A 16,217-nucleotide genomic window follows, 5' to 3' on the forward strand; every position below is an offset into this window, starting at 1 on the left:
AGATATACAGATAGAGGGTGTACTGATTCAAGCTTGTATGCATTCAGATCATAGACATTCTAATAGATGGAGATATCGTCGGTTAGAGCCGCACTTCGAAGAACCAACTTGACCAAGAGCACCAGTCTTTTTCAACAATTCGGGCATTTAAAATACAAATATCTGCACGGATGATTCTAGTCTTGCTGTATCTACTTATTCATAAAGAAGTCCTCAAAATCTTCATCAGGCAGCGCAGGCTGCTCATCAACGCCGTCCAACAAACCAAGATACCAACTCAAATCCCTGCCGTCCGTCTCACGAGCTGCGAACCCGTTGCCCCAGTACCCAAAACGGTTGGTCGTGGTGTACTTGAGATCGTAGTCCTCCCATCGCGGGGTGTTGATGGTCTCGAAGAACTGGATGCGCGAGCCGGGCCACATCATGGGCTCTCCGTCGACGGTGCCCTGCTTGAACCACGACCGGCAGGGCGACGTCCACGCGGTGCGAGGGAGGAACTTCCGTCTGTGCTCGGCGAAGTCGTTCACGGCGTCTTGCTTCGGGCAGAACGAAGCGATTTCTTCCTCTGACATCTTGTGCAGCATTTGCATCACGTATCTGGCCACGGCCTCGGTGATGGGGAGGAAACTTCCGTGGCCATAGGGACCGAAGGGGCCGTTGAAGACTGGGGACTTGAGTTAGCCGCTTCATACCATCTGATTGTGGAGAGGAATGCAACTTACTGACGTAGTTGGGCATGTTGGCCACAGTCAAAGACAAGTATGTGTTGGGCGTCTCCTTCCAATACTCGCTCAAGCTAACTCCATTGCGGCCGATGGTAGGGTAGTGTGGCCGCCAGCTGACGTCGAAACCGGTTGCGCAAACAATGATGTCGAACTCGTGCTCGGTGCCGTCCGCCGTCTTGATGCCGTTGGGCGTGATCTCTTGGATACTTGACGAGACCACCGTCACGTTTTCCTCGCACAGGGCCTCGAGGTACCCGTTGCCGGGCGTCGGTCTTCGGCAGCCGACGGCGAAGTTCTTCGGGATGATGAGGTCTTGGAGGTCAGGTCTTGGAGCGAGTTTTGAGCGCATGTCCTTCTCTGCGAACTAGAGACACATCGTTAGTTGGCCGTTCTTGAAGCTGTTGGATTTCCTGAGTGAGGCTTACAGCTCTGGCGTCTTGCTGCTCCTGGGACCCGTTCAGAATGAAGCGGAAGCGGGAGTTGAGCTCGGACTCGATCTTTTTCCTGTAGGCGAGGTACTTCTTAGGGTCGTTGCGGAGAATCTCGTGCTGTTCCTCGCTGTCTGGAAACAACTTAGTCAAACCGCCGAGGATAGGGGTAGGTGGGCATGTTTTCACTGACACTTGAAGTTACTGCCATTCTTTCCGGCAAAACGCTGGCCAAAGCCGCCCACAACCCACGACGAGCTTCGTATGAAGCAGCTCATGCTTCCGACGACTGCAAGAGTCAGAATACCGTTTCAAATGAAGACTTGGAGTTGGGACGTAATACTTACTGGGCTGGATGTTGGGGACGATCTGAACTGCTGAGGAGCCAGAACCGATAACTCCAACTCGTTTTCCCTTGAGATCGATGCTGTTGTCCCAGTTCGCGCTGTGAAGCATGGTTCCCTTGAAGGTCTCTCTGCCTTTGATGGCCGGCCATTTCCACTTACTGAGAAGCCTGTTAGACACGGAAAGATGGAACCAATGAGAAAGACAGGAACTTACTTCAGCACACCACTGGCATTGACAAAGATATCGGCTGAGTCCTCGATAATCGTACCATCTTGCCTCTCGATCTTGAAGTTCCATTTTTGCTGGTGCTCGTCCCAGAAAGCGCCCACGACCTTGTGGTTCAAGCGAATGTACTTGTTCAAGTCATACTTCTCCGCGACATTCTTAAAATACTGCAGAATTTCCGGAGCACTCGAGTAGCTGATTACGATCTTGTCAGTATACAACAGCAACATTCCTCGCCGATTCCCGCAACTTACAACTGAGTCCACTCGGGCGACGGCGCCCACGAGAACTGGTAGTTGACCGAGGGGATATCGCAACCGCAGCCCGGGTAGCGGTTCTCGTACCAGGTGCCGCCGATGGAGGGGTTCTTCTCGTAGCAGACGAGCTCGAGGTTGAGGGTCTTGCAGGCGTCGATCTCGTGCGCGAGGTTGAGCGCGCTGGCGCCGCCGCCGAGGCAGACGATGCGGAGCTTGCGGCCGCTGCGACTCGGTTTCTCCAAGATCTGGTACTCGGGCTTGACCGGGGCGGGGAGAGAACCCATGTTTGGCTGCGCTTATCAGCTCCGGGGTTGAGAGTTGAGTTGGAGTTGAACAGGGGTGGTTATGAGTTGGTCCGGGGTTGTGGGGAGACGGTGCAGAGTTGATGGTTGAGTTGAGGTGGATTGAAGCTGGGAGAATGCCCTTTGAATGAATAACATATTCATCTTCAGGGTCATCGTTCTTATATAGCATTCTATAATTATTGCAATGTCTTCTATAATTCGCCATACCCCGCGTATTCCGCGATCATTCGCGCTCTCAGTTGTCTCCAGCGGAGCTCCGCACGATGACAAGCGGCAGACAACATCTCCACTTGTCTTCTCTGGAGGATCCCTTATTGCCCGCGGCCTTCACTCCGCCTCCGCCTCCACCTCCGCTGAGAGTGAAGTGCCTGGATCCTTCAGCATCTGCCGCGGCCGGATCGAATGGCAGATGTGGGCTGGTTGATTCGGGGCTTACAATAGCAGGCATATTCCCCTAGTAGTTCTGCTGTTGTTTGAATCCATTTGTTTTATTGAGAGATAGTACGTGCTAAAGTGCTGCATTGTGACACAAAACTGTGGAACACGCATTGGAAACCGCCATAAAGCTTATTAAAAGCCGGGCACCAATTCCAAGCCATAGATATCCTCTTGAATTCTGTATACTGTAGACCCAAAGCTAGGCAGACGTGTTTGCCATCCTTAAGATAACGTCCTTGTCGCAGAACTCAACCACCTTCTTAACTTTAGACCCGTCTTCGTTGAAGTACAAGTACCAAGCGAGTTCCGCTGGGTACGTCTCTCCGCCGACGGAGTGCACCTCTGCGATGGATGTGAAAGCAGCCCGGCGGGCCTCGGTATCGATGATCAAGTTCGCCATGACGTTGTTGGTGAACTTCAACACCTTGATATCCTTCGCAAAAAGCTCCTGGTACTTGGTAGTGTCGAAAAAAGAAGTCTGCGGGAAGGCCGAAGGCCTGCGGCACGGACGCGGGAAGCAGGTACCGGCTGCAGTCGGCCGTCACATCCCGGTTGATGATGGAGGCATCGCCCTGGGCCCCGCCTTCTTCGTAGGCTGACAAGAAGGCTCGGGCTGTGGCTTCAATGCGCTCTCGAATGGTCGTGGAGAAGTGATCGGAAGTCATGATGAAGCAAGTTATTGGGAGGCTTTGGGAAGTCAGGCAGGGAGTGTTTGACGGTAGTAGTGCAGCAGAAAAGCAGAGTAAGGATTGCATATCACAGCGGGTTAAATATTCCACGCGCAACGCGACAATCTACGTACAATCCCTCATCAACTTTGTCCACCTTCTTACCTTGCGGCCATAGGAGTAAATCCATTTGTTAACGCCATCCCGTGAGGTTTCAAGGCCAAGATCATGCAATCAAGATAATGTAGCAGACTTTCATCATCCCCGTCTGAGAGATATGACTCGCTGTGATGACCTTTTTTCCTTTTCCGGCCTAGCGCAGCCCACCTCTTGAGGAAGTTGTTAAACCGCACCCTTGTCTAGCGGCGTTGGTGAACGTCGTTCTGTCTAAGTCGGTTTTACTTTCTTCACGACTTACCAATATCTTCCATCTACAACAGCAACAACACCGAACGGGACACTCGGTAACTCAGGACAATGCAACTCTCCGTCAGTCCGCTTTCCTCCGCCCGCGGCGAGGCCGAGGTCGAGGCCAAGGCCAAGAAGCAGCGCAGGAAGATTCAAAATCGGCTTAATCAAAGAGCACACCGTGAGCCTTTTCCTCGATGCCTCACCACCCGCTGAGATTCTAAACTTTGAAGGACTGCGGAGTAAGGAGCAGGATCCGGGGTTTATTCAGAAATCGCGCCCGTTCCAAGTCACTCGCTGGCGTGTCGACGAACCCGATGATTGCCCCTCCCCGGGCACATCATCAACCTCGAAAGGCGTAACCGCCACGTGCATCATCTCCCCTCGACCACCTCCTCACACTGACATCAGTAAATCAGTGTTCATGCCCAGGAACACTACACCACCGTCCCTCATCTTTCCCCTCTCAACAGATCACCTCCTTCATCTCGTCCAGTACAATGTATTCCGCGCCTTCGTCTCCAACAAGCGCACTCTCAATACCCTTCTTACGGGCTGGGACGACAGCCCTCCCTCCCGAGCCATCTGTCCCATTGGCGCTCCTTTTTACCGTGACGACACAGTCTTCTACCCCCTGAACCCCAATATCCCTCTCGCCCTCGTCCCGACACACCTCCAGCAAACCGGCCTACACTCCTCCTGGATCAACCTCATTCCCTTCCCTCGAGTTCGTGACAACCTTATAAGGCACGAAGGCAGTTTCGATCACTGGGAGCTGCTGCAGGACCTCGTTGGTGAGATTATGAATGCCACGCAGGCTCGACAGCGACCAAGCCCCGCCATCACCGTCTCCGACCCTCAGACCACGTGGACACCGTCCCTCACAGCAGGACGTGACGAGGATGAAGTCACCGCGGGGCGTAAGGGACTTATAGTTTGGGGTGAGCCGTACGACGTTGGGAGCTGGGAGATCACACCCGGCTTTCTTACGAAGTGGTCATGGGCTGTGGAGGGATGCGACGATTTAGTTGAATCTAGTAACCGTTGGAGGCTGATAAGAGGAGAGGAGCCTATGCGTCTTTCTGAATCGAAAGGATAGCCAGTCGCTACGCCGAATTAGCCCGAGAACAAATGAGAGATAGCCGGTGTGTACAAGGTCCGTACAGTGCTCCGTACATTCTCTGTCATGAACAAGTTCTCACTGCTCGCTGTCGTTTGTTTTTCATACCATTTGCAATGTTTAAACATTTCTAAGCCCGAGGTGGGGAGGGTGACTAGACCGAAAGTGGGAAAAGGGTCATCACGGCGAGAGCGGTGGATCAACGATGGGTAACATGGCTATGGAGTTTAGTCTATAACACCGGAAACGGGGTCATTGAAGTGCGAGGAGATTCGTAAGTCGTGATCTTTCCAAGAAGTTAATGCTTTCCCGCCATGAGCCCGGGGCGTCATGTCGACCAGTTGCTCTTGAGTGAGTGGGCTATATAAGGGAACTACTGTCCCCTCTTACTTTCACTTCCACACAATACATCCAACTTCAACATCTATTTTCTCGTTATCACATCAGTCTATATCGTGATACTTCAGCTGTTTTAGGCCCGGCTACTCATCACCATCCCTCTCTCTCTCTCTTTCTATCTGAGTCCCTCGCCAGCAAAATCATGTCGCGTTACGCTGACGTCCACGCTAAGCCTAACGGCCCTGGCGATGAACGTCCGACGGCCCTACAAATCATTGAGGATAACGGTGCTCAAGGCACACTCAAGGGAGAGGTGATTGTTATCACCGGCACGTCGTCCGGCATCGGCATCGAAACCGCTCGCGCCCTGGCCACCACGGGCGCCACCCTCTTCCTCACGGCCCGCGACGTCGCCAAGGCCGAGTCCGCCCTATCGGGTATCCTGGACCCGGCGCGGATGGAGATTATCGATATGGACCAGGCGAAGCTGTCGTCCGTCCGGTCCGCCGCCGCCGCCATCCTCGCCAGGACCTCCAAGATCCACCTCCTCGTGAACAACGCCGGCATCATGGCGATCCCGGACCTCCGCCACACGGCCGAGGGCCACGAACTGCAGTTCGGCACGAACCACCTCTCGCACTTCCTCTTCTACAAGCTGCTGGAACCCGCGCTGCTGGCGGCCGCGTCCGCCGCACGGCCGTCCCGCGTCGTATCTCTCGCGTCCTCGGCCCATAACGTCCACGGCCTCAACGACTCCGCCAACTACGACTTCCGACGCGGTGGCTACGATGCCGGTGTGGCCTACGGCCAGTCCAAGACGGCCAATATCTACATGGCCAACGAGATCGAGCGTCGCTACGGCGCGCGCCACCTCCATGCCACGAGCGTCCATCCCGGCCTCGTCTCGACCGGGCTAACTAGGCATATGCCTCCTGACGCCTTCAAGGGAATGGAGCACTTATACCCCACGATGAAGAGTGTTGAGCAGGGTGCCGCGACCTCGGTGTGGGCGGCTGTCGGCAAGGAGTGGGAACGTACCGGCGGCAAGTACCTCGTAAACTGCGCCGTGGCCGAGCCGTACGTCGAAGGAGATGACAAGTTTACGGCGCCGGGCTATTCCCCATTCGCTTATGACATCGAGCAAGCGAAGAGGCTGTGGACCGACTCGCTCAAGATTGTCGGATTGCCGGACGAGGAGTAGAGAAAGAAGAGGGGCTGGAGACTTCCTAGTATTGAATAAATCCCTCTGAATAAATCACTTTGCTGTCTATGAGATTACTGGCATTACTATTATATACTTAGCTAACATCTCTAAGCAGGCGAGGTCCACGAGTATCCAGGCAGCCACGAATCGCCCTATGTAAGCGGAAAATATATAAGCGGACAGGCGGGCGTCTTGTTTTTGTCAATAGAGTGAATGTGACGAGTGTTTGAGGCAGTTAATATTGCCTGTAATACAGCAAAGTTGTTGGCCCCGTTTCGAATATTCACTGACAAACGGAATGAATGAACTGAACAATGGACTGGGCTCGTTCTAGAATGATGTACATCGCAGCATACCGGATATCAAGAAGCGCAATCACGTCTGCCAGGACACACAGCTTATGAGTATGGCTCAACAGAAAGAAGAATGCTAATAGACCACCGAGCAAGACGCTACTGTTACATGTCCATGCATGTCACGATTACCCGACAGCCGGGTACAAGGAACACGCATATGGCGGTCTCGACAACTCATTGTGAACAGCAGACCTAGCAGAGGGAACAGAAATGGCCTGTTATAAGCATGAATTTGATGCTCAGATATCAGCGGCATCGATCCATAGAGCCAAACCCCTTGTAACCATGACAGACATCAGTTAAACAGTTCCAAGGGTCCAAGAAGAGTTTATGTTAATCGCTAAACCTATTCTTGTACCTAAGAAGTCCTCAAAAATGGAAATCAATAACCCAAAGACTCAAATATGAACCCAAAAGAGCGACTGCAAATCAACCCTATTCCATATCATAGAGAGCCACTCAACACAAAGCCCTCTCAGAACCAAGACATCTCTCTCGTAAGTCTTGTCACCAACTCTCCCAACCCATCGACCTAAGCAGGCGAAGTCCACGGGTATCCGGGCAGGTACTGCTCGCCCCACGTGAACGGGCAATAAATCGCTGGACACGCGCACGCCTCGTCCTTGGGCACGGCCTTGCACTTAACGGTCCACGGCTCGTCGTTCGGCCAGCAGCAGCAGCACTGCTTCTGCGTCTCGACGTCGTGCGGGCACAGCTGCTTCGTGCAGAAGGGGTCCGGGGCGCCGCCCTCGGCCGCGGGCACCTTGCAGTTGTAGCTGTTGGTCCGGCTGTCGCAGCAGCAGTAGTCGGCCGCCGGCTTCGGGGCGTCGTCGTTGGCGGCCTGGCGGGCGTCGAGGCCCGCGGGGGAGGCGAGGGCGGTGGTGCTGAGCGCGGCGATGGCGGCTAGGGCGAGGTTGGCGGCGGAAAATCTCATTTTGGGGAGGTTGTTGGTTGGACTTTGGTTATGTGGTCTGCTGGTCTTGTTTCGAGGGGGTCGTTTGGGATGCTTGTGTCTTGTTGGTTGTTTTGCTGGGTTGTTGGTTTCCCAGTTGCGAGATCTCGTGGTGGTTTATATATCCATTAGATCACAGCCACCATGGTATCGAACTACTCATAATCATCGAGAGAAGTAGTTCGTGCAACAACGCTCTGTAAAGTATGACAACATCTTCTTCTCCACCAATCTCACCCAGCTAGTCTTGCCAAGGTCACCCATCTCCATCGTCAGCATCGTATAGCAAAGCTCTTCGAACGGGAACACGGAACGAAACTACTCTGCTTACGGGGTTTAGTTACACAAGGACCCGGTGACGGTAAGTTATGTCTCGAAAGAAACCACCAAAATAACACGAGGCGCCCTACAGTTGTGTTCAGTGTTCAGGAATCCCGGGGGCCGCCGATCACCAACCGTTAAACTTCCCCCAGCGTCCGGGCAAAGGATTGATCGTCGGCGCCTTCGGTTGGTATGTTGGGCCCCCGGCTCCCTCCCTAAACTAAGCCCTTCGTCTTGGCATAAGCAACACGGAGACTTTTTCTTTTGCTTTGCCTACTTGCCCTCTTCCCTCTTTGGATTCATCTGACGTATGGTTGAGATATAACCAAACGGGGCAGCTTCGAGTTGCTGTCTACCTGGCAGTTGGGACCGCGTGCTTGGCGGCCCGGTTGTGGGATCGGTCCCGTCAAGGCCTTTTCTGTTCGACGAAGGATGCTAGCTGATTGGCGCAGATGTCACGTTACCCCTTTTCCCGGCGAACACCAGCTTGTCCAATTGGGACGTTTCCTTGGTGTCCCTCGGCTCTCGGAAGAAGGGCCGACCACAGGGCTGACATGTCTTGGACATTTTGGGGTGAAGACACAAACGTCAGCTGGGAGGTGGTGGAAAGGGATGATAGCTCTGACTTCAACGGGTAAATCGAGGTTGTAATACGGGCCTGGGTGGCTTTCGCCAAGAGTGCCGTTTTGTGGTTTTTGTCTTACACGGGGACGAGAGTTCCGCCTCAGCTCGGGTAATTCGACTGATCAACGGACTCCCTGGTTATGGGCAACGAGACTCGGCGAATAACCCGCGGCTGCCGTGCTGAACTGATGTGACGACTGTCACGGCCGGCGTCGTCCAGAGTGTGTCATTCCCGTACGTATGATATGGCACCTCAGCCGTGCAAACACCGGTGCCCGTACCACCGTTGTCATCTACATAGCGGGCAGTCTCCCTTGGTGCCTCTAATTTGGTCTTCGCCCGAACGAGGCGTATGGGCCGGTCAGGGTCGGAACTTCCAGAAGTGCCGTGTCTTCTCGGTCTCATTTTGCCCACGCAAGAAGATCTTGCTCGTCCGGCAATAGCCAGGCCGACTGGAATCCTTGGTCGCGCGGACTGCGTTGTGAGCGCGCTGGGCAGACGTTGCTGATGACGTCCGTCCCCGGATCCGGCGTTCTGCGAACTGCCGGGAAATCACACCCACTCTCGGATTGCCGCGGGAGGCGGACTCCGTTGCTAGGCGCAGTCAACAAGGTGACGGAGCCGGCGGCGGCTATGTGACCCTCAGCCACGGTGCTGTTAGCATGATAAACCACGATCTAGTCCTGCGATGATAGTAGAGGGGACATCACAGTAGAGATTTCAGATGAGGCAAGTATTCAGAGGCGTAATAAGCATTTTCCATTCGACCCTCAATCGAGCCAAGGAGACTACATAATGGCGAACCAACATGACTTTGTTTTCATGATCTCATTCCCGTTCCAGTATCCGATGTGTTCCGCGACCGTGTTGGAAAAAAAAGTGATTTCGCACCAATATGTTGTGTGCTTTGCTCGCAAAGCCCTCCTGAATGTAAAATAGCCTTCTTCTCACTCCTCTTCGTTGTCATGACAGTGAAATAAAAAATCAAGAGACGTAATTTGTGTTGTTTGTGTTTGGGGCTGACCCAGGGTGCGCGTCCCTGGGATGAAACCACCACAATCCATCTGCGTTTTGGGAGACTGCGTATCAAATCCGACTTCCCCTTTCAACTTCCACCGACCAGGGTATGTAACGTAGCAAAGAGGTGTTTGGGCTTCGACAAGTTGGGAGGTATTCGTGCCGGAAGCGCCTCGTAGGCGATAAAAAAAGAATGCTTTAGAATAGAATACGAACCGAGATTGAACCGATCACTTTGCCCTTTCCTTTTTGGAAGAAAACTTTTCTCGAAACACGCTTGAAGAACAACTGTTGGTACACGCGCCCAGGTAACGACTGGGGCTCTCTTCTTCAGCACCGGCTCAAGGTGACTTTGATGTCTCAGTTGGGCATGCGCAGGACGGGGTAGAGCGGCGCCGCCGGGCCGGGTTTCGCGTCAACCTCCATGGGCTCAGGAGACTTGAGGCGGTTGGCAGCAGCCTCCTCGGAGGCGAAGTCGTTGCGATCTATCCGCTCGCGGATGTACTCGCGAAGGGCCTCGATGGTGCGCATGTTCTCCAACCATTGGTCGTACTTCTCCTCGCGGTCACGAGCGCCCTCGCTCATGTCCGATTCGGAGGAAGGAGAACCGACAGACGAGGCGACAGACTCCGCCTTGGGGGTGGTGACGCCGGAGGAGTCCTCCATGATGCGAGGCGACCTAGGCGACGAGGGGGCAGCACGCTGGAGCATGCCGCCCGAGTAGCGTCGGCGCTCGTTGCTGTCGAAGCTGGGTCCGAGAGTTGATGTGGTTGACTGACCGGGGAAGACGGAGCTGACGGCAGGGAGGTTGGGGTACATGACTGAGGAGGCGGTTGAGCTGTGTCTCGATTGAGGAGACATGCCGGAAGAAGAGGGGCTGGGCGAGTGACCAGAAGTGTAAGACATGGTGCTTGAGGGGGGAGTGACGGCGGGTGTTCCGGTGGAGGAGATGGCAGTGAGAGGCGACGCCATGTGAGCAGCGGACACGGCATCGTAGCCTCCGTGGGTGACCGAAATGCCAGCGGCGGAGCCTCTGTGGCCGCCAGGGGGCGAGGGGCTGTGGCGGAGGTCGAACGTGTTCTGGCCGTGGATGTGAATTCCTTGGGTGGCCTGGTTTGCGTTCTCGTAGACGGTGCTCTGCATTTGCTCCAAGATTTGATCGATTTGGATGAGATCGCTCTTGGTGCGGGCGTTGGGCATGGGCGGCAAGTAGTACTGCTGGGTCAGAGGGCCAGGACCAGAGGGAGCACCACCGACGTGCTGGTGGTGCTGCTGAACGTGCTGCGGGGGAGGGGCCGCCATGTAGTCGGAGCCGGGCATGGGGCCGGCGTGAAGGCCGAGGGCGCCGTGAAGAGGGAGAAGGGATCGGCCAACCTGCTGGTAGGAGGTGGGGTCGACCTGGCGACGCTTGGCGTGTGCGAAGAAATCGTCGACCATGTCGAAGGCGCGTTTCCGGTTGTCGTAGCCGCCAGGGTGGTGGCCGATGTACTCAGTTCGGGGAGGGTTCAAGGGTTGTTGGTTGAAGTACAGTCCATAGTTTGTAGATGGTTGGGGTGCATAGTAGCTAGCATGCCCAGCCTGGTGTGCGAAGGCGGCCGAGTTAGTCCTCATGTGGCCATTATGATCATAGTAGCTAGAAGAAGCTGGAGGCACATTAGCCTCTAGTTGGGAGAAAACGAGAGGACATTGGATGCGCAAACTGAGCTGTACATACCTTTGCCAGGCTGCGCCCGATAGCCGTTCAGGCCCTGGTTCTGAGGTGATCGGACGAGCACCGAGTCGTCGGCATGGGTCTGCGGATGTGAGCGTTGATGTCGGTGACGATGGAGGTGGTAAGGCTTACCTTGACGTGCTTCTTCAAATCCTGGGGGCGCTTGAAGGACTTGCCGCAGAACTCACACTTGTGAGGCTTGAGCGGAACGTGGACACGGATGTGAGAGGTGATGTGGTCACGCTTCACGGTGGTCGTCCTGCAGGAGTTCCACTGGCAAGTCAGGTTGAGGTTGTTGGTGCTCTTGCGACCGACATGGCGCTCGCAGATGTGCTCCTGGAAAAACGATCAGTCACAAGCCTCTCACGTGAGATTTGTGAGATGACGACTTACATAGAGAGCCTCGGGCGTGACAAACTTCAGGTTGCAGCTGTTCCATTTGCAGATGAGGTTGTCATCGGCGCTGGCGTTGCCGGTGCTCTGGGAGGTGTTGCTGGTGGTTGTTGAGGGAGCGGGAGTGCTGCTCTTGGGGGAGTTGCTCCCTGACGACTCGTGCTCTTGCTTGGTCGACATGTTGGTGAGTGTTGACCGAGCAAGCTCGGTGAGGAAAAAGCGGAAGAATGAGTTCGGCCGGGATCCGTTCCGTTAGGCTGGAACACCAAAAACAAGGTGCGTGGGATGCTGTGTAAGTGGAGATCTAGGCTGAAGCTAGTGGATGGCCGATTGCCGAGGACAGGCGAGAAGATACTTGGGATCAAGCAGTCGGGAAAGGAGAAAAAAGGACGGTCAGCAACGACTTTTATGTTTTTTGTCGAAGCTCAAGAAGAACCGGTTGCTTTCGAGAGGGATTGATCAGCCTGATCTGGGGGGCATGGACAGACGGCTTGTCTCTTTATTCATGAATCACATTTCCTCTCCGCTCTTCCTACCCTCCCAAGAGTCTTGGCAAAGTCTTGGCGACCGGGGGCTTGTGAGACCAGCTGACTTGTGATTGGGCCGTGGTGGCGAGGGCTTCCGAGCTGATGTTGCGGGAGATGGGCGAAGACAATGGGGCAAACCAGTGCGCCCGAGAGTCCGTCAATTGGCACAGTACGTAGCTGGTCTGTCATCTAACTCCGATGCTGCAGAAATGGCAATGCAAGAGTTAGGTGAGGCTGACGCCACAGTGAGCATCTCTCCAAAACACAGTCACCGCACACTGACTCCGCAAGTCACTCGCCAACACCGCGACATCCGGGCGCATACGATGCCAAGACTTTTGGCTGTCTTGGGAGTCTTGGCAAATCTCCATTTTGCACCTTTCTCCCTTCGCCGAGATCTTGGCATTCGTCCTTGGCGCGCATTGCTTCATCCTGCCAGCACCCGTTTTCCCAGTTGTGCTGGCCGATAGCTCGCCATCAGCTGATGACCGCAAGCGCGGCGTTTAATTCTCTTTTCATTTATCCAGCGGCCGTTCCAAAACTCCTTGTCATGGTGCCCGTCCCGTCTGGTCCGTTTATTATGAATTACAACGTGCCGCGATGAAGCTCTTGGGTAATGATTATTTACGTCTGTGTCGTCTGAAATCCAAAAGAGGCCTGCGACCGTCTCAGATGGGAGAGAAGCTGTTTCCAGCCAAGTACGGCGCGCTGGAGCCGAGTATTTTTGGGGCTCAGGTGTGACCGGACGGGACAAGACCACACCTAAGAGAACTGCAGCACTGGTACCGAATACCTGATGTCACAGCCAACAACGCGACCATCTGCCGTATCCCGCTACAATCCCTCATCTTCAAAGATAGGACGACTGACAGGAGGCTTGGGGGAACATGGAAGTGCCAGTGAGGATTGACAGGGAAGGGGGCGATGATTGGGACTCTGGGAGGTACAAGCCTTCCTCTCCCAAGAAACCAAGAGTCCCAAGAAAGTCCCAAGGAAATACTCCAAACACGGGGCCACCGGTGCTCCGATAAACGCATACCCCATAAGTCCACAAAATGGGATCATTAGAAACACTGGCAGGCTGTGGGCACACCCCAGTGGGCCATGACTGAGGTGGAGAGACCCAGCCGGAGAAGCAGATGCAGCTGCAGCCAGCCCGTCATCCGCAAGCACACGGCAGGCTGGTCCAGATGTGGAATCACAACCAATCACAGTCGCCCAATCGTTTAACCGATCAGTCTCCACCTCCCTTTTTCGACTCGACATCCTCGATAAGCAGGGAAGCCTGGGAGACACTGGATGATTGTGCAGGTGACTTTTTCGGTTTTCTGGCAAGCCAAGTGCGAGAAAAGAAGCTTTCCGCTCCTCTCTGCTTGGCCTCTCCGCCGCAGCCAAGACTGCCAAGATCTTAGCGCCAAGGGCTACGCGCAATCCCAACTCAAGTCGCCTGTTGTGTCCCCTCTTCTCGACATGACGGCGATACTCATGACAGATGGAATTGGTCCATCAAGACGCCGTTGAACCGGCTCGTCCAAAAAGTGTTGCGCAATACCGCCAGTTGCGGCCCACGCAGGGAAGCCGATGTGCCGGCCATTTTCAGTCAGGTCGCGTTGGTTTGATTTTATTACATGCGTCCATTCGCATTCGGTGTGTGAGGGGTGGATTTTGCCAAGACCCGCGAGGCAGCGTTGAGCGTTGGGTGAGAGCGAGATTGAGGCAGTTGCCTGTAAAAGATACGTACCGGATACACAACCGCAGCACTCGGGGTCCGATGAGGAAAAGATACGTACCCTACCTACTACTCCCACCGCGACCTGGGCCGTCCGAATGCCAAACCGCGGTGCCAATTCTGGCGCCGGCAGGTGTCTAGGTAGGTGTCTTGTGCAGTGTTCCTGGTGCAACCAAACCTGCCCCTGCCTGGGCTTCGGCTTCTCTCAGAGAAAGGACGACCCCTCCTTCCTCCTCCGTCAGACTGCATCTATCTATCCCACCTTTATTTTACCTTTACCATTTGGCTCTCGTTGTCGGTATTTGCAGCCATCTCAATCAGCTTCACACACACTCTTCCCGAGATTAAACGCAGCATAGCCTCGATCCAACGCGATTGACAATCCGTTCCATACCTTAAAACATGGATCCAACGTGCCCGTGCCGTCGACGCCCGTCTTTACTCAAGTCGGCGGGTCGCTCGTCGACCTTGGCAGTTCGACCCACGCTGACGGTACGCCAACTGGTGTCAGAATCACCCCCAAGCAAGCACAAAGTCGCCGTCGTGAGGCGTCCCCGTTCGTCTGCATCGCTATCGTGTTGATCTCCCTTCATCCAATGCGCCCGACGACCGCGTGCCAAGCTCCAACACCAGAGACATCAACTCCGAAAAACGACCAAGCCGTCTCACAAACCATGCCATCGCATCATCCATCCCCCGCGTCTAGAGGGACACGTACTGCTGCCGGCACAGTGCATCGCTGCAGACTGAAGTCGCTGCAGGTTTGCTTGGCTTCGCGACGAACCACCAGCCAGACCTGAGAATTTGCCGCTTCGTCGCCCAGCCAGAGCAAAGCTGGGCAAGACTGGGCACGCTCGGCATCCTGGGCGGTCTTGGCTGCAGATACCAAGCACCATCAGCCTGTATCTGTATTCTTCTCGCGCGGCACAGGCACAGCTCAGAGAGTATCCTGTACTCTGCGAATACTCGATATGTGCAAATACGCACCAGTCAGTCGCCAAACACCAGTCGAGTCTACCTTTGTTGCGGCCGTCAAGTCGCCGTGCGATTGAGGCTGTGCAAGCAATGCCAAGACTTTCGAGCATGCGTCGTTTCGACTTGGGTTCAACTCTCCCATCCCCCGTTCACTTCGACCTTCAGGGGGTTAGCCACCACTTCCACCTCACCAACCCGCAGAACGTGCAATCAAAACGAGGCTTTTAAGCAGTCTTGGCACGCAGACCTCTCTCCACGTTTGGCCGCCACTTGTCTTTCATTTGCGCGATTTGTGACTTTGTTTGGGCCGTCTCAACGTCGAAGCCCCAATCCCCGTCAATCACCAAATTAACTTCTTCTATCCGCATCGGTCAGTGTTTGTCCCACCCTCGTTGGATGCCTCCTTGGCTTCTTACGCTAGCTCGCCAGACTGCGACTGACAAGTCCCCGAGGAATTAAGGTTCAAGTACGGATATCCGCCTTCCTTGCGTTGCACGGCGCTGCAATTGGCTACACTGCGAGATTGCTCTCAGCACCGCGAGTCTGATGAGTCTGCCATGCCTCGGAATCGTACCAAGCTTTCCGGCTGAGCCTTGGACGAAGGGGATGAACAAGCACGCAGCTGTCCTCGTGTATCCGTACCGTGGCAACACCTACATCATCATGTAATCCCGCTTATGCGAATATCATTCCTGCCTGGCACGGCATCGGCGGCGACCTCAGTCACACTGGAACCCACCACGTTTGGTCATAGTTATTCCGGGTGCTCATCAGGCCATCGTGCGCTCCCCCAGACGATCGCGACGAACCCCGGGAGTTTGAGCACGGGACGGGGCACCGAAAGCTCCCAATGCGGAGGTTCGAATGGAGTGGCACATGCTCGGACGCCAGGCCGAGATTAGGAAGGACTCTGCAGGCAGTGCAGGCTGTCCAAGAGGGTGATCACCGCATTCCTGGCTCGGCGGGATCAAGCCAAGATGCCAGTAGGGCTTATTCAAGAGTGGGCTTTGCTCCATTTTCATGGAACCCATGCGCTCTTGGCCTTCTCTCACGAGCTCCAGACTTTTGAGAGACCCTCCTCAGGTGGCGCCAAACCCGTACTGCGAGGCGCGCCGACAAGGAACACGTTGTGCGACCGCTCTTGGGA

General features: G+C 54.9%; 6 protein-coding genes across 6 annotated transcripts; 2 read left to right on the top strand and 4 right to left on the bottom strand.

The window, feature by feature from the left end:
* Positions 1 to 191: 191 nt before the first annotated feature.
* Positions 192 to 2,267, bottom strand: CkaCkLH20_08466 (uncharacterized protein; the record flags this gene model as incomplete). The annotated part of the gene is made up of 7 exons (XM_038891181.1): positions 192 to 664; positions 723 to 1,089; positions 1,151 to 1,287; positions 1,347 to 1,442; positions 1,501 to 1,658; positions 1,715 to 1,921; positions 1,981 to 2,267. 7 exons carry the CDS (start codon positions 2,265 to 2,267, stop codon positions 192 to 194), a joined length of 1,725 nt encoding a protein of 574 aa, XP_038743555.1.
* A 658-nt stretch (positions 2,268 to 2,925) lies between these two features.
* On the bottom strand, positions 2,926 to 3,391 carry CkaCkLH20_08467 (uncharacterized protein; the record flags this gene model as incomplete). Its single annotated transcript, XM_038891182.1, has 2 exons — positions 2,926 to 3,174; positions 3,233 to 3,391. The coding sequence occupies 2 exons, from the start codon at positions 3,389 to 3,391 to the stop codon at positions 2,926 to 2,928; spliced, it is 408 nt and encodes a 135-aa protein (XP_038743556.1).
* A 480-nt stretch (positions 3,392 to 3,871) lies between these two features.
* CkaCkLH20_08468 (uncharacterized protein) lies at positions 3,872 to 4,901 on the top strand (the record flags this gene model as incomplete). Its single annotated transcript, XM_038891183.1, has 2 exons — positions 3,872 to 3,983; positions 4,036 to 4,901. The coding sequence occupies 2 exons, from the start codon at positions 3,872 to 3,874 to the stop codon at positions 4,899 to 4,901; spliced, it is 978 nt and encodes a 325-aa protein (XP_038743557.1).
* A 562-nt stretch (positions 4,902 to 5,463) lies between these two features.
* On the top strand, positions 5,464 to 6,462 carry CkaCkLH20_08469 (short-chain dehydrogenase; the record flags this gene model as incomplete). The annotated part of the gene is made up of 1 exon (XM_038891184.1): positions 5,464 to 6,462. The coding sequence occupies one exon, from the start codon at positions 5,464 to 5,466 to the stop codon at positions 6,460 to 6,462; it is 999 nt and encodes a 332-aa protein (XP_038743558.1).
* Positions 6,463 to 7,353: 891 nt separating this feature from the next.
* Positions 7,354 to 7,755, bottom strand: CkaCkLH20_08470 (uncharacterized protein; the record flags this gene model as incomplete). Its single annotated transcript, XM_038891185.1, has 1 exon — positions 7,354 to 7,755. One exon carries the CDS (start codon positions 7,753 to 7,755, stop codon positions 7,354 to 7,356), a length of 402 nt encoding a protein of 133 aa, XP_038743559.1.
* Positions 7,756 to 10,095: 2,340 nt separating this feature from the next.
* On the bottom strand, positions 10,096 to 12,019 carry CkaCkLH20_08471 (putative zinc finger transcription regulator Pac1; the record flags this gene model as incomplete). The annotated part of the gene is made up of 4 exons (XM_038891186.1): positions 10,096 to 11,378; positions 11,450 to 11,528; positions 11,579 to 11,782; positions 11,840 to 12,019. The coding sequence occupies 4 exons, from the start codon at positions 12,017 to 12,019 to the stop codon at positions 10,096 to 10,098; spliced, it is 1,746 nt and encodes a 581-aa protein (XP_038743560.1).
* Between the last annotated feature and the right edge of the window lie 4,198 nt (positions 12,020 to 16,217).

This window comes from Colletotrichum karsti (genome assembly GCF_011947395.1).
Source record: "Colletotrichum karsti strain CkLH20 chromosome Unknown Scaffold28, whole genome shotgun sequence".
In the NCBI taxonomy this organism is placed as follows: domain Eukaryota; kingdom Fungi; phylum Ascomycota; class Sordariomycetes; order Glomerellales; family Glomerellaceae; genus Colletotrichum; species Colletotrichum karsti.